Raw genomic sequence first — 25165 nt, 5'->3', positions numbered from 1 at the left:
GGGAGAAGTCCATAACCAATAGAAGATAAAAATTAATTCAATATTAATTCAAAATTAGTTCAATAAAATTATGTCATTTAGAACCAATGAACATTGATTTGTTTGCTAAAAATTTATAAATAGGTGACAAAGTGATGCATTGGTGTCTGTGTGAAAGGATTTCTGTTGGACTCACACACAGAGCACTGGGAATAAAGTGATGCCTTCCTTTCTAACACCAAACATGCAGTGTTAGGGGGTTTTATTACCCCAATCATTTCAGAGGGGTTTGGCAACAGCAAGAGCAGGTTTTGATTAATATCTTGTCTCCAAGTTGCTGGGGCCCAATTGCTTCCCCGTGAGGCTCCTGTAGCAGAAGTGGCTTTGCAGAGCCCAGCAAGAAAGAACACCCTTAACCAGCAGCTCTGCAGGGCTGCCCACCAGGCTGGGCTGGCAAGGGAGGGCTCCTGGCCATGGACTGGCAGGACCTGCTGCTGCCAAGATGCATTTGGGGTTTCAGGCTCTCCCTGGCAGAGGTGCCACCAAGTCACTCTGCAGTTGGAAACTCCAGTAATTACTGACATGAGGATGGAAATTCAGCAGAGAACTAAAGCCAGTCACCCTGTGACCCCACAAACAGAGGTCCTGAGGGAGGTCCCTGGAGCTCCCCAGCACCTCCCTCTCAGGGGGCACCTCTGGGAGCCTCTCGGAACTCGGGAACCCTCAAGTTTGCAACACTCCAAAGAGCGTCGCTGATGCCCAGGACAATTCTGATCCCCCCTCAACAAACACACCCCTCCAGGTGCCCCCCTTGTCTCTTGGGAAACACAAAGGGATGGGATGGGAGTGTTTCACTGACATCCAGGAGAATTGTGGATGGGCACCTTTACACACACAGATATTGATGTGTCCACACATCTCTGCCTGTGTGTGTGTGAATTGAGTGTGGTGTGAATGTTGTTGTTGTGTATCTATAATTGAGTCACTGTTAATATTGCTAATTAATGCTACTTATTCACTTGATAACTGTTGAGTTGGTCAAAGATTAAGTGCTACTAATTTCTTTTGCTCCCTTTTGTATCCAAATCCTTTGTACCCTGATCCTGTTCCATCCCATGTCTCTGTGTAAATCATTCCCTTTCACTAAAAAAATAAATTTTTTGTGACATCCACTTTGAAATTTCCTCCTTAGCAAAACTACAAAACAACTCCAATTAGTACAAGCGTTGAAGACTTGAAAACAATTAAAGGAAGATAAATAATTTGTTTTTCTGTGTTTTAATAAGCCCCACTGTGTATTTGGGAGATGAGTCCATGATCCTCAAGTAGTGAGACAAAATTTGAAAAACTGCTCAAGAAGTCAGAAGCCAAACTCCAAGTCCCCTGAAGCATCAATGGGCCCCACTGAGGGCAGGCACTGACAGAGCCTCCCCAGGGACTCCTTAGAGCAGATCCCTGGAGGCCCTGATTGCAGGGAGACAAAGGCTCTGTGCAGGCACCTGCAATGCTGAGAAAACCCTGGGCTGGTTGGAGGAAGCACAAAGGCCAAGGCCTGAGCCCCAGGCCCTGGGACAGCAGGTCCTGTCCCTCACAGGTGGCTCAGGGCTGTTTGTGGGGCAGTGGGATGGGAGGGAGAGGAACAACAAACGTCAAAACCTGTGCAACCCCTCCCAGCCTCCTCAGGGAGGGCTGAGGCAGAAAAAAGTACAGAACCTCAAAGGAAAGTTCCTTCTGCTGTTCTCAGTGGCAGGGGCACCTGCCAGAGCCCAGGGGACAAAGGCCTGGGTGCCTTTGTGCCTTCCAGCCCTGCCAGAGCCCTTGGCCATCTGTCCTGCAGCCTGTCCTGCCCTGTCCCTGCTGCTCCTCTGGCCTTGCAGGCTGCACACACCCATCCTGCTTTGCCACCAGCCCTCCCAGCAGCATTTCTGTGCCCTCACTGATGTCTCTGCACCATCTCTGGCTGTTCCCTGGAACACAAAGCCATGGGATGATACTGACACCCTCTGGGTGACCTCTCGGCCCACAAGGCTCCTCTCTGAGTGAAATATCTTTTTCCTCCCTTCTACTCAGAAACTTCCAAGCTGCACTTTGTGACTTTCCTTCTCTTTCCAGTACCAAGAAAAGCTCTGTCATCCTGACAGAATCACAGAATATGCTTAGTTGGAAGGGGCCTATAAGGATAATTGAGTCCAACACTTAGCCCTGCACAGGACCATCCATAGGAGTGAAACCATGTGAGGATCATCCAAGCGCTGCTTGAGCTCTGTCAGGCTTGGAGCTGTGACCAGTGCCCCAGGGTGACTGTTCAATGCCCAACCAGATCTTCCTTGAGCCTTCACCAGTTCTTCTTCATTCTTCCACAATGGGGAACCTCAAACCCAGACACATCAGTCCAGATGTGTTACCCCAGGGCTCATTCAAAGGGGGTGACACCTCCCTTGTCTGGGTGACCACACTTCCTCAAGGCAGCCCCATGTTCTGTTGTCCTTATTAACTTTGATCCCGAGCCCCTGTGCCTCAGGACATCCCTCACACAGCCCAGGCCCTTCTCCTCGGGGTCACTCCAGAGCTGTTCAGGTCCCTGCCCTTATCTTTGGGTCATTGTGCCCCCAGGGCAGGACTGGCCTCTTTGCCTTCCAAAACTCCAGCAGGTTTGTGTTGCCAGAGCCCAGAGCTCCTCAGGGCCCCTGAGAGGGACCCTCAGCTGGGGCAGCTCTCAGGGTGTGTGCACAGGTGGCTCAGCTGCCTCTGGGTGCCCAAGGCTGCTGCTGCCTGTCAGGGAGGTGACAGATGTGACCTGGCAGCCCCTTCCCAGCTATGGGCTCTCCTGAGATGCTGAGGCACAGCTGACTCCTCACAGCATTGCCACCCATCTGCTCCTTGTGTGCCATGAGCTGATCAGGTCCAGGTCACCTCACATTCCTCTCCAAAACCTTGTGCCTGCCCTGGGCCCTCAAGGTCCTTGTCCTGCTCCCAGTGCATGTTTGGGAGTAGTTAATGGTCACGGGTTGGGGTTTAGAGCTCAGGGTAGGGATTAGGCAGAAGTTTAGGGATGTTTGGGGTTCTGCTGACAGAGTGTGGTTCATGATTAGGGGGAAAGATTTTTGGTCTGGGTTAGGATTAAAGCTTGCGGGTTTCATAATAATACTGCAGGTGTAGGTTTGGGATGGGCATTAGAGTACAAATAAGAGTCTGGAGTGCTGGGTTTGGCCTTTTCCTTCGAGGTCAGATTGAGATTGGGATTACAGCAGTGGATTCCTTTGAATGGGAGTGGCAGCACTTTTAGGTTGGGGCTTGAGATCAGAAATTGGGTAAAGGTCTGTCAGAAGTGTTTTCAAAGTCAGTGTTTCAGAACCCTCTGCATGACCTGAACCTATTTTGACATCATCAAAATGTTTCCTCTCTGTTGTCCAAGCTCCTCTTTCCTTCCCCAGTTATCCCAGTTCCTCGCAGTCTCCCCAGAACTCCCATCTGGATGGGCTCAGCTTTGTGATGACACTGTGCAACCTCATGGAGTCAAAGGGCCATTGTGACATGCTGGGCCTCATGGACAAAATAACTGAAATGTTTCAGAACCTTATGGAATCAAGGGGTCATTTTGACACTGCTGGGTGTCATGGAAATAAAGGAACTCCGGAACACTGAGGAGCCTTTTCAAATCAAGGGACAATTGTGGCACCACAGGGCCTGATGGAGCCAAAGGACTCCAGGAACGATGTGGAAGCCCATGGGACCAAGAGGGCATTGGAAATTCAGGGTGTCATGGAACCCGAGTGACCCTGTGACATGGAGTAACCTCATGGACTCAAGAGGCCACTGTGACACTGCAGGGGCTCATTGAATCAAAGGAACCCTGGGACACAGTGGAACCTCATGGACTCAATGGTTCATTGAGTCCACTGCAGGGGCTCATGGAACCAAAGGAGTATGGGGACAGTGACATATCTCAGGGAATGAAGGGGCCATTGTGACATGTTGGTCCTCATGGAAGAAAAGGGACCCTGAGTCATTTCAGAACCTCAGGACCCAAGGGGCCACTGGGACCCCAGAACTCCATGGGATCAGCAGACCCGCTGCCTCCCCCCCACTGCCACATGAACCAGAGTCGCGTCTCTGCCGCCCCTTGGGCCCCTCTGGAGTCAGCGTTTGCTTCAGCAGCACAACTTGTCTCATCTGAGACATTTTCCAGATTTTGCTTTGCCCCCTTTCCTGTGGTTTTACTTTTTGTTCTTTGTTCCTCCAGGGGGGCAAAGGGGAATGGGAAGCACATGTTGATGAGCATTTCTATCTGTACACAAAAGGGAGTTGGGACAAGGATGGGGAGAAATAAAAGCTATTTCTCTCTCTCTCTGTTGTTGGTTTGAACTGTTCCCTTGGTATTGTACTTTTGCTGCTCTATTTCTGGTCACTAAACTTATTTTCTTCATTTAATACTTCCTTGTATTTTGTCTCTGTGTATTTGTGGGGAATAAAAGGGGAGTGAGTTCATTTTATTGGAGTTCCCATTCCAATATTGGTCTTTAAACCAAGGCTGGTGCTCAAGGGCTCCCTGAAATTGGTATCATACAGAAAGGATTTGAAAATGCAGTTTGTCCCATTGGACTGGTGCTTCAGACCCATCCCAGGAAATCTGGCTGTGCAAGGAAACTGCTTTGTGCCCCCACCCTGCACACTCACATTCTGCAACTGGGCACTGGGATTTACGTTACCAGGACACTTCCTTGAGCACATTCCTATTGGCAACTTTGGGGAAAGCTGAAAGCCTTCCTGCCCTGCCCTCAGGAGATGCCCTTCCCTGATGGAGCTGCTGTTGTGCAGCCCAGCTGTGTCCCAGCAGTGCCCACGGCCTGTCCCTGCCTGTGAGCCCAGGACGGACATGCAGCAGGATGTGACCAAGCTGCAAGAGCACTAAGGCCTTATAGGAACAGTAGGGTTGGAAGAAGAGTGTGGAAGTGGGAAAGGAGCAGATATAAAAAGACAAAGTGCTGGTGCTCCCTGGCAATGCTGCTGCTCTGCGATAGTCTTACTCTCTCCCTCTGCACACAGGCACTGCCACTGGCCTTCCTGTGGCCACAAAAGAAGGAACTTGAACAAACAAACTGCACCAATATCTTTTATTTGCTTTAAATATTAAAATGATCATTCTCTCATTTACACCATCTCCAAGTAAAACACAAAAGATTAAGGATTAAATAAAAACTGAGGATCAAAAATAAAGTTTAGTTGCACACAACTTAAGAAGAAAAAAGAAAATTAAGCACCATAATCATCACCCAAAACCTGAGACAGAAGGTTGAACAGGTAATGAGTTTCTTTATGAGTGATTTGCACATGAAAACAGGCAGGTATTTACTTTAAAAATGCATCAATTCATTATTTTCCTCACAGCATCCTTGAGTTCCTTATTTCTCAGGCTGTAGATGAAGGGGTTCAGTGCTGGAGGAACGACCGAGTACAGAACTGAGAATGCCAGATCCAGAGATGGGGAGGAGATGGAGGGAGGCTTCAGGTAGGCAAAAAATGATGTGCTGATAAAGAGGGAGACCGCGGCCAGGTGAGGGAGGCACATGGAAAAGGCTTTGTGCCGTCCCTGCTCAGAGGGGATCCTCAGCACAGCCCTGAAGATCTGCACATAGGAGAAAATAATGAAAATGAAACAGGCAAACAGTAAACAGGCACTGACCACAGCAAGCCCAAGTTCCCTGAGGTAGGAGTGTGAGCAGGAGAGCTTGAGGATCTGAGGGATTTCACAAAAGAACTGATTCAGGGCATTGCCCTTGCACAGGGGCAGGGAAAATGTATTGACTGTGTGCAGCAGAGCATTGAGAAAGCCACTGGCCCAGGCAGCTGCTGCCATGTGGGCACAAGCTCTGCTGCCCAGGAGGGTCCCGTAGTGCAGGGGTTTGCAGATGGCAACGTAGCGGTCGTAGCACTTGATGGTGAGGAGGCAAAATTCTGTTGTGATGAAGAGCATAAAGGAGAAGACCTGTGCAGCACATCCCATGTAGGAGATGGTTGTGGTGTCCCAGAGGGAGTTGTGCATGGCTTTGGGGACAGTGGTGCAGATGCAGCCCAGGTCTGTGAGGGACAGGTTGAGCAGGAAGAAGTGCATGGGGGTGTGCAGGTGGTGGTCACAGGCTACGGCGCTGATGATGAGGCCGTTGCCCAGGAGGGCAGCCAGGGAGATGCCCAGGAAGAGCCACAAGTGCAGGAGCTGCAGCTGCCGCGTGTCTGCCAATGGCAGGAGGAGGAACTGGCTGAAGGAGCTGCTGTTGGACATTTTGTTCCTCAGAATATTTTGATCTGTTGAGGAGGAAAAGACAGGAATTATTCAGGCCAGATTTCTACAAGGAAAACACTGTATATGTCACAGCCACTCCACTCTCAGGCTCTCTCCCCACAGTCAGACTTCCCTGCAGCTCCTTCCCCTGAGCTCTGGGGTTTGCTGCATAAGGGGCCCACTGGAACCAGTAACTCTGTGATGGGCTCCTGAGGAGTCCTTCTTGTTTATCAGTGAGAGGGAACTCGGAACACAGGGTGATCTCTAAATGTACTCACAGAATCACAGAATATTCTGAGCTGGAAAGGACCCTCAAGGATCATGGAGTCCAACCCTTAGCCCTGCAGAGAATCATTCCCAAGAATTACAGCATGTCCCTGAGAGCTTTCTACAAGTACATCCTGAGCTCTGTCAGCCTTGGTGCTGTGACCACTGCCCTGGGCAGCCTCTTCAAGTGCCCAATCACTCTCTGGGAGAAGAACCTTTTTCTAATATGCAACCTTAACTTCCCTTGAAATGTTCGGTCATTCCCTCGGGTTTTGTCACTGGCCAGTGACAGAGAAGAGATCAGTACCTCTCCTTCCTTCTTCTCCTCACTTGTGATACTTCAAAGAGCTTCTCAGCATGGCTGTTTGCACTTTGCCAGCTGAAGAACTGAGCTGAGGGAATTATTTCTATTTGTTCACCCAGTTGCACCTGCCATAGTTAGTAATGGTTGTGGATGCTTGAAATCACTGACAATCTATTTGCTCTGTAGGTCAAGTCTTGTGCATCCTGAGAGGCAAAGGGACAGTCCCTTAGTGGAGACAGAAGAGCTGTTCTGTCCATCACTGCTGTTCTCACCTGCCCTGTGCTGGCAGCTTGGAGCTGGATGAGCATCACACACAACTGTTCCCCCAAAACAAAACTGCACACGGCTGAGAGCAGAGGAACCCAGAAATCTGAGTCCAAAGAGCAGAAAGACAAACTCCTCACCTTTTTCATCTCTCTCCTCCCAGTCTGAGACACAGAGCAATCACTGCAGATGCCCAGAGCATTTCCATGGATTTAGCACTGAGGTGATTTCTCTATGGAGTTCCTAGACAGCACAGAGATACTGTGGGAGAGCTGTGCCCCTTTGGAGGGCATCCCGCAACCCTGCAGGAGAGCCCGGGAAACAGATGGATATCCTGAAGTTGCCTGGAGGGGTTCTGGGCACTTTGCTCCCACAGAAACATCACTACAGCAGGACCCAAAGGGTTTGTGTCCGGACAGAAGCTGAAACTGCAACCCTGAATCCCCCGCATTGGCTCAGAAATGCCAATGGTGAGAACAAGGACAGCACAGGCAACAGGGGATGGCAGTGAAATGCCACAATGCTCCTGCCAAGGGAGGAGGGACACACAGAGATAGATGGAAATCAGAGGCTTATCCTTCCCTGGGCTGTGGCTGCTGCAGGGCAGTGCAAACCTGAGCCCCCACGGGCCTGAGGGCAGAGGCTCTTCTTAGCCTGGGAAAGGAGCCCAGGGAGGAGTTGGTCAGGGGAAGGTGTCTGTGCCACAGGGCCAGCAGGGAGGTGCCCACATGCCCCTCCCCAGCATTTGTGGCAGCAGCTCCCTCTCCCTCCCTGCCTGTCTGTGCTGGGAGGAGCTGTTCCTGCCAGCAGCCACCTCCCTCTCACTCTTTCCACCCACACCTTCTCCCTGCAGGGCTGGGGCAGCTCCTTGGCCGTGCTGAGCTGTCCCTGGCAGGCAGCAGAATCCCTGTCCCAGCACGCAGAGCCCTGGGCTGCAGGACCCTCCTCTGCAGGACAGCCCTGGGCACCCCTGACTGCACCCCCACCCTCACACCCAACAGCCAGCCCTGGGAGATGCCCTGTGGCTCTGATGCTGCACACCAGGAAAACCAGGAGAGCCATCCTGACGGGTCTTCTCAGTGCTGGCATTTGGCAGGTGTAAGAGACACTTCCAGGAACTCACCTGCACTGCTCTGCAGTCAGAGACTTACCCTGGCAAAGGGCTGTGATGATTCCTCTCCTGATGAGCTCTCACCTGTACTCCCACTCCAGGACACTTTAAACCTCTTTCTCACTTCTCTTGTCTGCCCTTGGTGCCTGCACGTCCTGCCCTGCTCTGCCATATGGTCACCTCCTCTCTACTGAAGAACTGTGGGAGTCCTTCTGAAAGATCCTGGATGCTGTGGGATGTCCCAGCTTTAGGAGATCCCTGCAGGAAGGGAAGATTAACTTTCCTATATCCAGAGAATTCTTCTTTCAAATACTGTGGAGGTTTCTCCTTTAATGAGAGCTCAGTTCCCTCCCAGCCCAGGCTGCCTCTCATCTCTGTCCCTTCTCTGCTGTGCCCTCGGTGTGTGCAGGCAGTGCCCTGAGCCCTGCTGGGCTGTGCACAGGAGCTGCTCCTGGGCAGAGCTGTCTCTCTGCAGCGCTGCCCGCTTGCCAGGAGCTCCCTGTGTGCCAGGAGCCTGGCCCAGCTCAGCAGCACAGCAACAGCCCAGGCCATTTAATGGCCCTCTGGGGGGTTTGGTGCTGAGTCCCTGAACATCAGACCCTGAGGAAAGTTGCAGAAACCTCTTGAGAAACCCAAGTCTGATTCAAAATGTAAACTTTCTTGTAATGCTAATGGATCCCACTGAGGAATCAAACTCAGAAAACATTTCCACCACCTTGTAAAATCACAAAGCTGGAAAGAGTAATGACAGGTCACAGAATCACAGAACCGTCAGGGTTGGAATAGACCTTCAAGATCCTCTGGTCCAACTCTGAGTGAAAACCACCATAATCACCCCTAAACCACTTCCCAGAGTGTTACATTGATGCCAAAGGGGTTTTTGGTTTCTGATTTTTCACATTTTGTAGATTTAGGAACACAGTAGCTATAGATTTTTAGTAGGTTAATATTTCTAGCTTAAGTTTAATGTCTTCCTATCTCTACCCCTGCCCCATAACAGGCAGCAAGATTCTCTAGCTGTTTAGTCTCTTTTCCAAGGTAAAGAGCTGAAGGACATCAGACGGCCTATAGAACGAAACATAAACACATGTCAGAGTGACCCAGAAGTCAGGGCTGGAAGAACTACAAAAGACCTTTGTGTGCCCGAAGAAGAGGAGATGGATGAAGACAGAGGGTCTTGACCATCCCAGACCCAATTCCAGGGGGTGGAACAGGAGTGGGACCAGGGCTGGACTGAGAAATGTGTAAAGCAATGATTGGAGAGATGTTATTATAAAAGCCATGGAAACTAGAACTGGAGGGCACGTGCATGTCATGTATTCCTGTGGGCCGTAGGCCTGTGATATTAAAGGACCTTTACATTTTATCTTACCCTACACTAACGTGGCTCAGAGTCCTGCTATGGGGGGGCACTCACAGCATCAACACCCAGGTGCCATGTGAACACTTCCAGAGACACCACCACTTCACTGAGTTACTTATTCAAGCCTATACACTCAGGGAAAAAAAAATTAATATTTATTCTGAACCTCAACTGATGCAATTAAGGGTCATTTTCTCTCATTTGGCCACTACAGCCTTGATAGAACAGAACAAATCCCACCCCACTAAAACCTCATTTTCAGTCTTTGCAGAGAGCAATGAGGTCCTCTCTGAGCCTCTTCTCCCCCAGACTCCAGAACACCAGTTCCTTTAGCCGTTCCTCATGACACATTATTTCCAGTCTCTTCCCAAGCTCCATTCCCTTCACTGGACACACTCCAGGCCCTCAATGTCCTTTTTGAAATGAAGGGCCCAGAACTGGACACATGACTTGAGGTGGGGCCTCACCAGTGTCCAGTACAGATGGACAATCTCTGTCCTGGTCCTGCTGGCCCTACTAATTTTCATACAGGCCAGGATGCCATTGGGCTTCTTGCCCACATGGGCACTCTCTGGCTCATATTCACCTGCTCTCAAGCAGACATCCCAAGTCCCTTCCTGATGAGCAGCTCTCAGGACACTCTGCCCACAGCCTGAAACATTCCATGGGGTTGTTGGGACTCAAGGGCAGGACCTGACACTTGGCCTTATTGATCCAGATTGTCCAGATCCCTCTGCAGAGCCTTCCTGCCCTCCAGCAGACCCACAATCACACCTGCCTTGGTGTTCTCCACAAATTTACTGAGGGTGCACTCCATCCCCTTGTTCAGATCAACAATAATGATGTTAAACAGGACCAGCCCCAACACTGAGCCCTGGGGAACCCCACTGGTGACCAGCCCCACATGGATTTAGTTCCATTCCCCACCACTCTCTGGGCCATCAGATAGTTTTTCACCCAGCAAACAGTTCCCTCATCCCAGCCATGAGCAGCCAGTTTCTGCAGGAGATGCTGTGGGAGGTGGTGCCAAAGTCTTTACTGAATTCCAGAGGGACACATCCACAGCCTTTCCCTCATCTCCTGAGTGGGTCATTTTGTCATAGAAGGAGATCAGGTTGGTCAACCAGGATCTGCCTTTCCCAAGCTCACAGTGGCTTGGTTTTCATGTTTGTGCTGTCTGATGGCACTCAGGATGATCTGCTCCATGGACTTCCCTGGCACCAAAGTCAGGCCTGACAGGTCTGGACTTGTCCAGATCCTCCTTCCAACCCTTCTTGTGAATGGGCATCACAGTTGCTGATTTCCAGTCAGCTGGGACTTCTCCAGTTCACCAGGACTGCTGGGCAATGAGTGAGAGTGGCTTGGTCAGCTCTTTCTCCAGCTCCCACAGTACCCTCAGGTGCATCCCATCTGGGCCCAGGGACTTGTGTTGGTCTCACTGGTACAGTAGGTCACTCACATTTTCCTCCTGGATTGCAGGGGCTTCACTCAGACTCTTATCACTAACTTCTAACCCTGGAATTGGGTATCCAAAACACAACTAAGTTTTGGTGTTAAACACCAAGGCACGGAAGGCATTAATTCCCTCCTGCCCTGACCCTGCACTGCCTCTGCATCCAGGAGAGGATGGAGACTCTCCTGAGCCCTACTTTTGCTGCCCATGGATTCAGAGACACATTTTTTGCTGTCTTTAACTGCAGTGGCCAAATTCAGTTCCAGCTGGGTCTTTGGCCCTTCACATTTTCCCCCTCCATAACTTCACCATATCCTTGTAGTCCCCCCAGGTTTTCTGCCCCTCTTTCCAGAGGTGACACACTCTCTTTTTTTTCCTGACATTCAGCCCATGGTCTGTGTTTCACCAGGCCATACTTCTTGCCCCCTGGCTTGTCCTTCTTAAAACACCTGCATCCATCCTGCACTCCTTTCTCCTTCAGGACTGACTCCCAAGGGACTCCATCCATCAGTTTCCCAAACTGGCCAAAGTCTGTCAGCTGTCAGTCCAAGGTGTCAGTTCTGCTGGTGCCCCTCCTTCCTTCACCCACAATGGAAATCCCCATTATTTCATGGTCTCTGTACCCAAGGCAGCCCTGAACACCACATCACCCACCAGCCAGAGAATCACAGAATGCTTTGGGTCATGAGGGACCTTAAAGAGCATCTTGTTCCAACCCCAGGGGCAGGAACAACTTTGACTAGACCAGGTTACTCAGAGCCACATTCTGCTTGGCCTTGAAGAACTTGCAATGATAGAGCAGCCAGAACTTTCCTGAACAATCTTTGCCAGGGCCTCACCACTTTCCCAGTAAAGAATTTCTTGCTACTATCTCATCTAACCCTTCCCTCTATCAGTGTGAAGCCATTGTCCCTTGTCCTGTTATTCCAGGCCCTTTTAAAGTCTCTCTCCATATTTCTTGTTGGCTCCTTTCAGGTCCTGGAACACCACAATTAGGTCACCCCAAGGCCTTCTGTTCTCCAGGCTGAGCAATCCCAATTCTCTCAGCCTTCCCTCATGGCAGAGCTGCTCCATCCCTCTGATCACCCTGGTGCCTCCTCTGGACTCGCTCCAACAGCTCCATGTCCTTGCTGTGCTGGGACCCCAGAGCTGGAGGCAGCTCTGCAGGTGGGGCAACATCCAACCAGGTGTGTTCCAGCAAGGACAGTGTGGAACCTCCTGGAACCAAAGGGGACATTGTGACACCACAGAACCTCCTGGAACTCAAGGGATATTATGAGACAACAGAACCTCATGGAATCATAGGGAAATTGTGACAAATGGGGCCTCATGGATCCAGAGGAACCCTGAGATATTTTGGAACATCCAGGAATGAAGGGGCCTTTGTGACACTGCAGAGGGTTATGGAGCCCAAACTACCCTGGGACCGCTGCTGAACACCATGGAATCAAAAGTCCATTGTGATACTGCAGAGATTAATGGAACTGAAAGAATCCTGAGAAACTTGAACCTCCTGCAATCAAGGGGCCATTTTGACACTGAAGAGCCTTGTGGAGCCAAAGGGACCCTGGGGCACTGTGGAACCTCATGGAACTAAGGGGCCTTTGTGACGTGTGGGGACTCCTGGAATCAATGAACCTCAGGACATTTTGGAACCTCATGGCACCAAGGGGCCACTGTGACACTGCAGAGCCTTATGGACCATGACAGGATGTTCTGCCCTGATCAGGCCCAGAATCCACTCAGAGAATGCAAACAATGCAGGCTCTCTGGGCTGAGTTACTGCTGACACCAAGGGGCTGTTTTGGTGTTGAATTCTGCTAAAACCAGCCTGGTTCACCAAACTGCAAATGCCCATCCTGCTTTTTGAAGCACCATTGGACAGAGAAGCTGCTCACTGGCCTGGAAACATGTGACTAGCAATCCCTGACAGTGTAACTATAAAAGCTCAGTCCAACTTCCATATGGCAGATCCTTCCACAGACTGCCTTGAAGCATGTGGAGCTTCTCCCATGAAGCAGGGATGGCTCTTCATGGTCACTGCCCAGGGGTTAAGGGAAGGAGAGAGATCTGCCCTATTTAGTTGTGTGAGAGTTACATCAGTCCCTTTTTAATGATTGTTTCTTTTTGCTGCTTTTGATCAACTGCATTAAAATAATTGTTTTGATACAGAGCACTGCACTATTTTATGCTATAATATACTCTACTAGGAGGCTTTAGCTTTTCCACAGTGTATTAAATATTTAAGAAAATATCTGTTCACTTGTCTACTGTTCTGCCTGCTCATTTATCATAATATATAATGCAATTTATATAAGTAGATCAGATTTGCCATCATTAAAACCTGTGAGGAAAAGTGATTCAATCACCCCTCTATAATTCCTGAAATGACCCCTTGATTCCATGAGGTTCCACAGAGCGACAATGAATCCATTGTATCAATAAGACTCTGCAGTGTCACACTGGGCCGTTCATTCCAGGAGGTTCCACAGTGTCCCAGTGGTGGTGTCAGAGATGGTGGAGATTTTCTTTTTGTGGTCAGAAACAGAATGAGAAAGAAATAATGTCACCAATGGCATCTGGGAAGGTCCAGACTGGACATGTGAAGAAAGAAATTTCCCGCCAAGAGAAGTGCTCTGATACAAAGTGTTACCCAGAAGGAGTCTGGATCAGCCCAAGGCTTTGTGCTCCAAGACAGAGCCAGGGAGGAGGGAGAGATGTCAGTGCAGGAAGGGGCCAGCGAGGTGGGGCAGCTGGGGGATGCCGACAGCCTGCAGGGAAAGGGGCAGGGCATGGACACCGTAGGACAGCCTGGGCTGGAGAGGAGACAGGGATGTGCAGAAGCTGAAAGGCCCCAAGAGAGCCAAGTTGTGCAGGCCTTTGGCCATGGCTGCTGTGTGTGCCCCTGATGGCATGAGGAGACAAGTGAGCCTTGCAGCCCTGGGGCCTCATTGACTCCTTATCCCTGCTCAGCAGCCTGGGAGGTTCCACTCCATCCTCCTGCCCCTGGTTTTCCACATCCTACAACCCAATGTCCAAGGAAGAGCCCCGATGAAGGAGGGAGAGACAGGATCTCCCTTCCCAGGGCTGGGACCTTTGGGTTAATGAAAGGCTTCTTACTTTCCTCAGCATCAGAGTGACCTTTCTTTCCTAGTCCATATTTGTCATCATTGTCTCTTTGTTTTCTAACTGGAATCTGGGGACATTTTCTCAGTTATGTCCCTCAGAGGGACCCATTAACAACAAAAGAAACTTTAAAGTTTGATTCTGACTTTTCTTTCTCAAGAGGTTTTTGCACCTTTCCTCAGGGTCTGAGGTTCAGGGACTCAGCACCAAACCCCCCAGAGGGCCATTAAATGCCCTGGGCTGTTGCTGTGCTGCTGAGCTGGGCCGGGCTCCTGGCACACAGGGAGCTCCTGGCAAGCGGGCAGCGCTGCAGAGAGACAGCTCTGCCCAGGAGCAGCTCCTGTGCACAGCCCAGCAGGGCTCAGGGCACTGCCTGCACACACCGAGGGCAGAAAAGCAGGGCAGAGAGAGGTTACACACAGTCTGGGGTGTGAGGAAAGTTGAGAGGAAGATCCACAGAAGAGGAATCTTTCCAGGATCTCACACGGTAAGTCTGCATGAAGGGCAATGTATGTGCAGTCTGTGGGAAGATCTCCCAACGCTGGCACATCCCACAGCCTGGGGTGTCTCTAATGTGGGATATCACAGTGTCTCTGGTGCTGAAGAGGAGGACGAGCTGCAAAGCAGGGACTCTCTGCTGCACCATCCCAGGGACATCCCAGCAGGGTTCCCTCCTCCCAGGGATGGCTGCAGGGTTTGAATCCAGGCTGTGCCACCCAGGCTGCCCCAAACTGTCCTGCAGAGCAGGGTCCTGCACCCCAGGGTGCTGTGCCAAGGCAGGAGCTCTGCCACCTGCCAGAGGCAGCTCTCAGCTGGTCTGGGGAGCTCCCTCAGTGCTGGGGAAGAGGCTGTGGGTGGAAAGAGCAAGCCCTGGCAGGGCAGGGCAGGGCAGGGCAGGTTTGTTCAGCTATCAAGTGAGAGTTTCATAGGTGAGGACTGCTTACAGAAGCAGAGCATTCCAGGATATTTTCCAGGGGATACTTCAAGGAGAAGGTGAAAGGAGGGATTTCTAGCAAGCTCTCAAGCCACATACCTGGTGGTTTGTGTTGCAGAGGGAACACTGAGGAGCTGCACAGGGGCTGAGAATTACCTGCCATTGTTGGTGTCTGGGAGGTGGCACAGCTGGCTCAGGGTGACAATGCCCTGAGTGCCCACCTGGTTCTGCCCTGGATTCTCCCAGCTGGACCCTCAGTGTGCATTTCCTTTTTCCTCAACTTGCCCTTGTTACTGGGGTTGTTTTCTCCTTCTCTCAGTCAGGCTCACTGGGAATGGGAGTTCAAGCTACAGAGTCAATCACTGATCCTGTGATCCCCCTCAGGCAGGTGGGTCCCTGGGAATGAGACATTCCAATTTTCCTCTGACCTGTGGGGCTGTCAGTAGTGAATTCTGTGTGCCTGGAGAATGAGGTGTGTTTCCCAGAATCAAACCCCATTGTCAGGACACTTGGCTCTTCTCTGAGATGTCCTTCCAAGCTGGGAGCTGCCCTCAAGAATGCAAATCACCTTCATAGCACAATTGTGTTATCTGAAATCCCCAGTGCAGAGGGGCAGAGATGCTGTGCCCATCCCGGGAAATGCTGTTGAGTTGGTGAGATGAGCCATGTGTGTCCTTGAGACCTTGAGCCAGGCTGAGACACTGAGTGGTCTGTGATGGATCTCTCTGCTCTCAACAGTGTCTAGTGGAATTTCAGATAAAAATGGGAGTGTGACCACTTTCTGTCTGAGGAAGTCCAGGGAAGCTGGAAGAAGGCAGAGGGACAGAGCAGCTCCCCTCACTCTGCACTAAGCCACAGACATGGTCCTGTTTGGGAAGCCCTGCTCTGCTCTTCCTCAGGGCAGCACAAATGCTGAGGGGTTCTGCCATCCAGGAAAACTCCACAGGGAAGATGAGGGGAGTCAGAAACAAAACACCCAAACCTCTGAAACTGCCTTCTGGAATCCTGAAATCTTCTCAAAACTGGGAGTGCAGATGCCCATGAGAACTTTTGCTTTAGGAGCAGTTTCATCTGACACAGCTGAACACCAGGATGGGCCCTGCCCCCACCATGGCCTTGACCCCCCTGGAGCAGAGCAGGGCTGACCCTCACAGCCAGTGGGCAGAGGGGCTGCTCCTCCTGGGAAATGTAGTGAGCACCAAGCAGGGCTCCAGCCATGGAACTGAAGCAAAGTTTCCTGAAAAAGGAAACGTGGGGATTGTGAGCAGAAGGGAAAGGGGTATTGGGATATGGCTGTGATTATTCTCAGAAATATCTCATCTGATTTGTCACTGTTATTTCCTCCTTGGACAGTGCCCCACCTCCAGAAGCAGGAAATGCCCAACAGCAGCTCCATCAGCCAGTTCCTCCTCCTGCCATTGGCAGACACGCGGCAGCTGCAGCTCCTGCACTTGTGGCTCTTCCTGGGCATCTCCCTGGCTGCCCTCCTGGTCAACGGCCTCATCATCAGCGCCGTAGCCTGCAACCACCACCTGCACACCCCCATGCACTTCTTCCTGCTCAACCTGTCCCTCACAGACCTGGGCTGCATCTGCACCACTGTCCCCAAAGCCATGCACAACTCCCTCTGGGACACTAGGGCCATCTCCTACATGGGATGTGCTGCACAGCTCTTCTTTCTATTCTTTCTTATGGGAACAGAGTTTTCCCTCCTCACCATCATGTGCTACGACCGCTACGTTGCCATCTGCAAACCCCTGCACTACGGGACCCTCCTGAGCAGCAGAGCTTGTGCCCACATGGCAGCAGCTGCCTGGGCCAGTGGCTTTCTCTACTCTCTGCTGCACACAGCTAATACATTTTCCCTGCCCCTGTGCCAGGGTAATGCCCTGAGCCAGTTCTTCTGTGAAATCCCTCAGATCCTCAAGCTCTCCTGCTCACACTCCTACTTCAGGGAAATTGGGCTCCTTCTGGTTAGTGCCTGTCTAACATCTGGTTGTTTCATTTTCATAGTTTTCTCGTATGTGCAGATCTTCAGGGCTGTGCTGAGGATCCCCTCTGAGCAGGGACGGCACAAAGCCTTTTCCACGTGTCTCCCTCACCTGGCCGTGGTCTCCCTCTTTCTCAGCACTGCCGTGTTTGCCTACCTGAAGCCTCCCTCCATCTCCTCCCCATCCCTCGATCTGGCACTGTCAGTTCTTTATGCAGTGGTTCCTCCAGTACTCAACCCCCTCATCTACAGCCTGAGGAACCAGGAGCTCAAGGATGTCCTGAGAAAAATGATGACTGGATGCTTCTCAGCAGCAAGAGCCTGCCAGTTTTCTTCTGTACGGTGTTCAGAATAAAACTCATGCCATGCTCAGTTTGCTTTCCCAGTTTTTCTTGGTGGTCAGTGGAGCCTTTTTGCCATAATGTTGTGCTCAATGAAATTGTTTTATTCATCTTGTCATCTAAATCACTGTCTCATTTATTAATGTAACTCTTTCAATCTTTAATTGAGTAATTGTGCTATTTTTAAATTTAAACAAAATAAACTCTCTTGCATTAGCCTTGTGTGTCTGAGGAGGTCATTGGAGATCATTGCATTTTTCCTTTCAGGCACCTACTGGGCAGTTCCATGTGTGCAGAGAAGGGCAGAGAGTCCCAGCACAGCAGCACTGCCAGGGAGCACCAGCACTGGGCCTTTGCTGACCTGCTCTCTTTCCACTTGTACACTCTCCTGCAGAGCCCCTGGGCTGGACTAAGGCCTTGGTCCTCTGCCAGCTGGGACACAGACCTGCTGCATGTCCATCCTGGGCTCACAGGCAGGGACAGGCCATGGGCACTGCTGGGACACAGCTGGGCTCCACAACAGCAGCTCCATCAGGAAAGGGCTTCTCCTTAGCTCAGGACATGCAGTCTTAGGGCTTTTTGCAAAGTCACTCTCAAGAACATGCCAAGGAATAGACTCTATAGAGGCTCCTTGTTTGCTTGTTCTCTAGGGGCTCTAAACCTGCCTGTGAACCAGCAAACAGAGCCCTGTAACTGCAGGGGCTACAGCAGGAAACACGGAAAATGATCTAGTGAGTGTTCTGTGTTACCCTCAGTGAACACACTGCTGCTACCCATGACAACAATAGCAGTAATAAAAGCTGGAACTATAACAATAAACCCCACAAGAAGCACATGAGGTGCACAACACCATTGCTCCATTGCTCATCACTCAGTGCCCAATGCCCAGCCCAGCCCAGACACAGATCAGCCCTTCCTGACCACCCCCCCATTAACACCCTGAGCACAGCCCTGCATCAAAGGGAACATCCCTTGGGCCAGTTGGGCTCAGCTGTCCTGGCCCTGCTCCCTCCCAGTCCTGTGACCCTGAGGAGACCATTGGAGGGAATGATTGAATAAACCTCTCAGATACTCAGTGTGGAAAAGAAAACACAAAACACCTTAAAACCCTGAAGTATCTTGAAGCACTGAAGAGCCCTACTCAGCGTCAATACTGATAAAGAATCTCAAGGGACTAATTGAAGCACATCATTGGGGGCCATGATTGCACAAACCTCTAAGTGACACCAAACCAAAATCCAAACCGAAAGCACCTGCAGTCCCCTGAAATTTTAAAGAGCCCTCAAGGGCCATTCCTGACAAAGCCTCCCCAGGGACTCGTCCCAGGAGATGCTTGGAGGCCACGACTGCAAGGAGGCAAAGGCTCTGGGCAGCAGCTCAGGTGCTGAGCAAAGCCTGGTTTGGCTGGAGGCAGCAGAAAGGCCCAGCCCTGACCCCCAGCCTGGGGAAGGCACATCCTGTCCCTCACACCTTGCTCAGGGCTCTGCCGGGGTCACTGGCATGGGGGGTGATGGAGAAGGTAGGACAAGAGAAAGAGAGTCAGGAGGGGAGGGGGCAGATCAAGAAGCCAATCTTTCAACAAAGAATTTGAAAGGAGTGACACAAATGAAAACAGGAAACCAAAGTTACCTGGTCCCTGAACTCATCATAACTTTCAAACTTGTGAAAAGACTCTAGCTGCCAGCCAGGTGAGTGGATTTCCACCTGGCTGCTTCCATGCTGGGATAGTGGGACTGATAGTCAGCAGTTGCAAGGTCATGAAGCCCAAAAGATGAGATTCCTTTGCTAGAGATTAGGAAATTGAAAGAGGAATTGGAAAAGAAGGAGAAATTTAGAATCTCTGGAGATGACTCTTCTCAAGCGTGAAGGCAAGAGATCCATTTCAGGAAGATGTCGTGAACTCCCAAGGAAAGTGAAGCTCTGGAAACAAAGGTATCCAGTACTTGAGGGAATTACCTGCACTGGAAATCATCTATAGTGACCTAAAAAGTGAAAGCACTCCTAAAGACTCAGAGGATGTTCCTTGCACAATGGGCATGAGAAGGTTCAAAGCACTCCTGGATCACATTCCAACAGCCTGATGGCATTGTATTCCCCCCAAAGGGATACACCAGCTCTAGAGGTGGCACCCTCCTGGCTCTGAAATGTAGAAGAAACTCTGGCACTTTCTCACCCCCACGGCCCAGCAGCTCAGCTCTCAGGGGCAGCCCAGGAGATCAGTCCTCTCCTGCCCCAGCCAGAGGGAAAGGGAGCCCCAAGCACAGGCCATGTGGTGATCTCTGGTTCTTTCTGTGTAACCAGAGGGAGACATGAGGAAGTGGGATGGTGAAAAAACTTTTAAGCTGGGAGCCCATGGGGCTGAACTGAGAGGGAAGAGAGCTGTGGAGAAGGGGTCACCCAAGGAGGATGTCCATGTAGTTGCTGCAGGGACACAAGAAGAAAATCAGGGATCTCCCAGATGTAAAAGGACCAAAATCACCTCCTGTGAACTTTATGAGTGGACTTCTAATCTGGCATCACAGAGGTCAGATAGTGAATACTCTGGCCAGGAACAGGAATAGCGGGTCCCTGCCTTTGGCCAGGAGGAGGAAAGGGATGACCAGGGACACTGCACTGTGCGGATTCGATGGCCTGACACAGCAGATCCACAGAGGTGTAAAGCTTTAGTAGACACTGGTGCCCAGTGCACACTCATGGCATCGGGGCACAGGAGTGCAGAACCCTCTGGATCTCTGGAGTGGCAGGGGATGCCAGGAACTGTCCGTGTTAGAGACTGAGGTGAGTTTAGGAGGGGACAAGTAGGAAAAGCCCCACATTGTGTCTGGCCCAGACTGGCCTTGTTTTCTGGACACTCTGCTCAAGGTGCCCCAGGACACTCATCACAGACCAGCCCCTCCCAATGACCATTCCCAGCACTGGTTTGTCACCAGCTCTGAGAGGTGGTTTGTTCCTTCCCAGAGGGACATCAAGTGACTGGGCCAGAAGTGCAAGACATCCCAAGTCTTTGTCGCCTCAGGCACAGCATCGTCTGTGCCACCAAGGGCTGTGAGCAGACCTGCTGTGCTGAGGTTCTGGGGTCTCGTGGCCTCCTGGCTCAGCCTCAGGAAGGCTGGGCACTGTCACCCCTTGTCCTGCCCTCAGCATCACCCCCCATGCCAGTGCCCCAGCAGAGACCTGAGCAAGGTGTGAGGGACAGGATCTGCCTTCCCCGGGCTGGGAGTCTGTAACAGTTCATTTTGGATACATGGCCAAGACAAAGATAAATACAGAGAGTAATACACTAAAAACTACTTTTATTATGATATTAGTTACTGGCAAGGACCAAAAACATCAAATCTTGAATAGTTCATTGAAGGAATTAAAACAAGTTTAAATTACTTACTATTTGTTAAAACAGGTTAGCAAAAGAGAATAAAAGAAAGAAAATTCTCAATACTCATAAAGGATACAAAAGGATACAATATAGTTGAGATGTAGTTGATGCTACAGCAGTTGCTCCCTATCCCCGATGCTCCCTCGAGCAGACAGGCCAGCACTGCCAGGCCCGGCAGCAGCGGGACGCCATCCATGCTCAGCAGCGTCCCCGCGGAGCCAACACGGGCTGGGTGCAAGGGTGGGTGTGGCTCAGGTCCCCCACTCCTGTGTCCCTGTTTATCAGCCATCCATCATACTGCAGAGGGCCAGGACACAGTGTAAGGTGATGCCTGGGAGGCAGCCAAACACCGCCTGTTCATTGCATAAGTGGCAACAGTCTGCACATGTCGCCTGTTGGGCAGTGGTCGTACGACTCCTGCCCACATTATTTTCATCACATCATCAGCTTCCTCACCCCACTGTACAACCTTCACCAGTGTGTTCTCATGCGTGTGGCCAGGTCAGAGAGGAAAACGGCCTTGATAATGGAGAACTTCGAGTGTTATACAGTTACTTTGTATACTACTCTGCCTAGTTTCCAAACATGTACATTCTAGTTTCTCAGGAAAAACTTTCTTACCCCTCTGTGCTCCACTGATCATCTAAATTAAACGTACCCCCCTTACAGGGTCAGGGCTGGGCCTTTCTGCTACCTCCAGCCAAGCCAGGCTTGCTCAGCACCTGAGCTGCTGCCTAGAGCCTTTGCCTCCCTGCAGTCGTGGCCTCCAAGGGTCTGCTGGGGCGAGTCCCTGGGGAGGTTTTGTCAGGAATGGCCCTTGGGGGATCCTTAAATCTTCAAGGGACTGCAGGTTTTTCCAAGTACTTTTAGTTTTGCTTTTGGTTTGGAGTCTGTGAGAGGTTTGTTCAATTAAGGCCTCCAATTATCTGCTCTAACAAGTCCCTTGAGAGTCTTAGTCAGTATCAACACTCAGAGAGGCTCATTAATGCTGCAAGGTACTCAAAGCTTATTGAAGTATTTCTTTTTGACTCCCAGTCTGTGAGAGGTTTGTGAAATCACGGCCTGCAATGATCTGCTTTAATTAGTCCCTTGAGAGGCTTTGTCAGTAACAGCCCAAGGTGAGGCTTGTTAATGCTTCAAGGGACTCAATATTTATTAAGGTACTTTCCCTTTCCTTTTGAAACTGAGTCTATGAGAGGTTTGTTCAATCAAGGCTTCCAATTATCTCCTCCTACCAGTCAGTGAAGAGCCTGTATTGGGAATGGCCCTCAGTGGGACCCATTAGTGCTTTGAGATACTTTGTGATTTTCTTCTGGCTTTGACTTATGGAAAGGTTTGTGCAATCTCCTCTCAGGTCCTGAGGTTCAAGGGCTCAGCACCAAATGCACCACGGGGCTTGTTAAGATAAAGCAAGACCTACCAGATCATGGCTCTTTCTGAGTTTGTCCTCTAATCAAGGAGAGTTAATTAAGTAATTTCCCTAATACAGTTTTGAAGAAAGATTTCAAAGAGCTTCTAACAAATGTGCATTTCTATTTTAAATGATTTGGATAATTACTTTTCTTTTTAGAGAAGAGGTGATTGCAGCATTCTCTGATTGATGTTGACCAAGGTTCCCTCCTGAAAAGGTCTGGACTAATTGGAGAGCAATCCTTTGAGGTCTGACAGTGGGGACAACCTTGCTCCACACCTCCCCAGCCCCATCATGTCTCTTATCAGTCAACTGGGACCTGCTTTGCTCTGAGAACTGGCTGAACACAGGCAAGAGGGATTTTTCCTCTCTTTTTGCAGCAATCTGAAACTCATAAGTTTCACCACTGAAAACAAACACACTCCTCGGACTTTCACCTCAAATCCCCCCAGTTTTACCCCAAATCCCCAGGATTCCACACAAAATCCCATAATTACCCTCAAAATTCCTTTAATTCCACCGAAAGATACCCTGATTTTCACCTCATACCACAATGGTTCTACTCCAAGTTGCTTTAATTCCAACTCATATCTCTATAAACCCATCAAAGTCCTGCTGATTTTGCCCCAGATCTCCCGTGTCTTCCACCCAAAATTCTATTAATTCCACATAAAACTCCTCTCATTTACCCCCAAATCCTCTTAATTTTCCTGAAGATCTCCATTATTTTTGCCCAGAGTTCCCTTAATTCCATCTATAACCTCCCAAATCCCATATATTTCACCAAAAATTACTTTAATTTCACCTAAAATTTCTCAATTCTCTTTATTTCCACCTCAAATCTTCTTAAGTATGTGCAAAATTTCCTTATTTCTACCCAACATATCCGTAATTCCATCCCAAATCTCTGACCTCCACTCAAAAATACCTTGATCCCTCTTACAATCCCAAGTATTGCATCCCAAATCCTGAAGGTTCCACAGAAATCCCCTTAATTTCACATAAGGATTATTTAGTTCCATCCCAAATCCCTTTAATTCCACCCAACCTCTCCTAATTTCACCTCAAATCCACTGAATTCCACTCTAAATTCTCTCAATTCCACGCAAAATCCCTTCCCCAACTCACCAGCCCCCCAAGTGCCCCCGAATCCCCCCCGACCCCCAAGTGTCCCTTTGGAGCCCCAAATCCCGGGAAAGGGCCCATGGGAAGGGGGGGCTGGGGGGCTTTGGGGAGGTTGGGGTAGATTTGGGGGCCTGGAAGGCACTTGGGGGGCACTTGGGGGTCCCATTGGGATGTGAGGGGCATTTATGGGGCACTGGGAAAGAACTTGGGTGTCTCAGAGGACCCTTGGGGGGGTCACTCGAGTGTCCAGGGACGGAATCTGGGGGTCCAAAGAGGATTTTAGGGGTCACTTGTAAGTCCTGGATGAACTTGGGGGTCACGTGGGGGTCCAGGGAGGTGATTTGGGAGTCTGAGTGGGTATTGGGGGAGCACTTGGGGGTCCTGGGGCCCTTCTGGGGCAGTTTGGGGTCCGGGGGACACTTGGGGGGCTGCAATGGGGGTGGGACCGACCCGATTGGGCGCGGGGGGGGCGGGAGTTGTAGTCCCGTCTGTGATTGGCCAGAGCGGGCCGCGGTGCATGACGGGAAATGTAGTACTGGACAGGCTCAAAATGGCGCGGCACTCAATGGCCCGTCACCGCCCCCCCTGCATTCCTGAACGCTGATTGGCTGCAGGCCGTGACGGGCAGGCGCAGCGCCCAATCAGAGGCGGCGAAGACGGAGGGCGGGACTCGACGGCGCTGCCGGGAGAGATGAGCAATGGCGGCGCCATAGGGAGGTTTGGAAGATAATTGGGAACATTTAGGAAATATTCGGGGACTCAGGGCGGGCTTTGGGAATCCCTCACGACCCACCCACCCCACACAGACCCGCGGGATCCCCCGGGGCCGTGTTGCCCGAACGGTGAAGGAGCCGGGTAAGCCCCTCCCCCCACCCCGGGATCCGCCTCGGGACCCCCCAAAATCACCAAAAAAAATCCCTGAGACCCCAAACTGCCCACCTGGGACCTCCCAAACTGCCTCGGCCCCCCAGGATGCCCCAAATCCCATTCTAAACGCTCTGGAGCTTTTGAAACACTTCGGGCTCTCCCAAACGCCTCAGAGACCCCCTAAACCCCCTCCTAGACCCCCCCAAACCTCTTTCAGAGCGTCTGAACTGTCCAGAACCCACCGAACTACCCTCAGGCTATCCTGTATTTCCTCCCAGACCCCCCAAACCACCGCAGGACCCGCCAAAATCCCTTTCTGAAGCAACCAGACCTGCCAAATTCCCTCAACCTCCCCCCAGACCCCCACCCAGACCTCTCCAAACTGCCCCAAGACTCCCAAACTACCTCAAACCCCTCCTAAATTCTCTCCCGGTCTCTCCAAACTGCCCCAAGGTTCTCAAACTACTTCCAGAACTCCCCAAACTAGGCCAGGATCCCCCTAAACCCCCTCCCAGAACCCCCATACTGCTCTCAGATCCCCCAAAACCATCTCTGGGTCCCCCAAACCTTTCCCAGGACCCCCACACTGCCCTCAGACCCCCCCATACCACCCCAGGACCCCCCAAACCCTTCCCTGGCCCTCCAAAGTACTTCTGGACCTCCAAACTGCCGTCAGAGCCTCCAAAACAACCCTAGGACCCCCCTAAACTGTCCCAGGACCCCCAAACTGCCCCAAGAGGCCCCTAAAACACATCAGGAGCCCCAAACTGGGATCTGGAAGTGACAGCTGAAACAGAGAGAACTGAAGCTGAGTGAGACACGTGGGCAGCCCAAAAAACTGGAAAATGGGGTTTATTTGTTGTTTTTTTCTGCAAGTTGAAAGGGGGAAATTGGGGATGATGCTCTTGGAAAAGGGAACGGTGTGAGCGAGTGAGGAGTGACCTCAGTGTGGGGAACAAAGGGAGTCACCCCCAAAG

At 51.0% G+C, this 25165-nt stretch overlaps 3 protein-coding genes across 3 annotated transcripts in view; 1 reads left to right on the top strand and 2 right to left on the bottom strand.

Moving 5' to 3' along the window:
- Nucleotides 1-25165, bottom strand: part of LOC139673814 (zinc finger protein 850-like) — a 701437-nt gene that overhangs the window by 49936 nt on the left and 626336 nt on the right. The gene's annotated exons all lie outside the window — the stretch shown is intronic.
- LOC139673895 (olfactory receptor 14J1-like) lies at nt 5345-6259 on the bottom strand. Its single transcript, XM_071559829.1, has one exon. The coding sequence runs from the start codon at nt 6257-6259 to the stop codon at nt 5345-5347; it is 915 nt and encodes a 304-aa protein (XP_071415930.1).
- Nucleotides 16371-24016, top strand: LOC139674218 (olfactory receptor 14J1-like). Its single transcript, XM_071560407.1, has 3 exons — nt 16371-17408; nt 20937-21029; nt 23936-24016. The coding sequence occupies exons 1-3, from the start codon at nt 16371-16373 to the stop codon at nt 24014-24016; spliced, it is 1212 nt and encodes a 403-aa protein (XP_071416508.1).

Source organism: Pithys albifrons, chromosome 7, assembly GCF_047495875.1.
Source record: "Pithys albifrons albifrons isolate INPA30051 chromosome 7, PitAlb_v1, whole genome shotgun sequence".
Lineage (NCBI taxonomy): Eukaryota > Metazoa > Chordata > Aves > Passeriformes > Thamnophilidae > Pithys > Pithys albifrons.
Note: the sequence above shows the minus strand (reverse complement) of the source record. Positions and strands in the feature narration are given on the sequence as shown.

Bases quoted from the DNA above. Each gene is read 5' to 3' on its own strand.
- LOC139673895 (XM_071559829.1), bottom strand. From the start codon at position 6,259: ATGTCCAACAGCAGCTCCTTCAGCCAGTTCCTCCTCCTGCCATTGGCA.
- LOC139674218 (XM_071560407.1), top strand. From the start codon at position 16,371: ATGGCTGTGATTATTCTCAGAAATATCTCATCTGATTTGTCACTGTTA. The intron at 17,409-20,936 runs GTACGGTGTTCA...TCCCTCGAGCAG, and splicing joins GAGCCTGCCAGTTTTCTTCT to ACAGGCCAGCACTGCCAGGC. The intron at 21,030-23,935 runs GTGTGGCTCAGG...GATTGGCTGCAG, and splicing joins CGGGCTGGGTGCAAGGGTGG to GCCGTGACGGGCAGGCGCAG.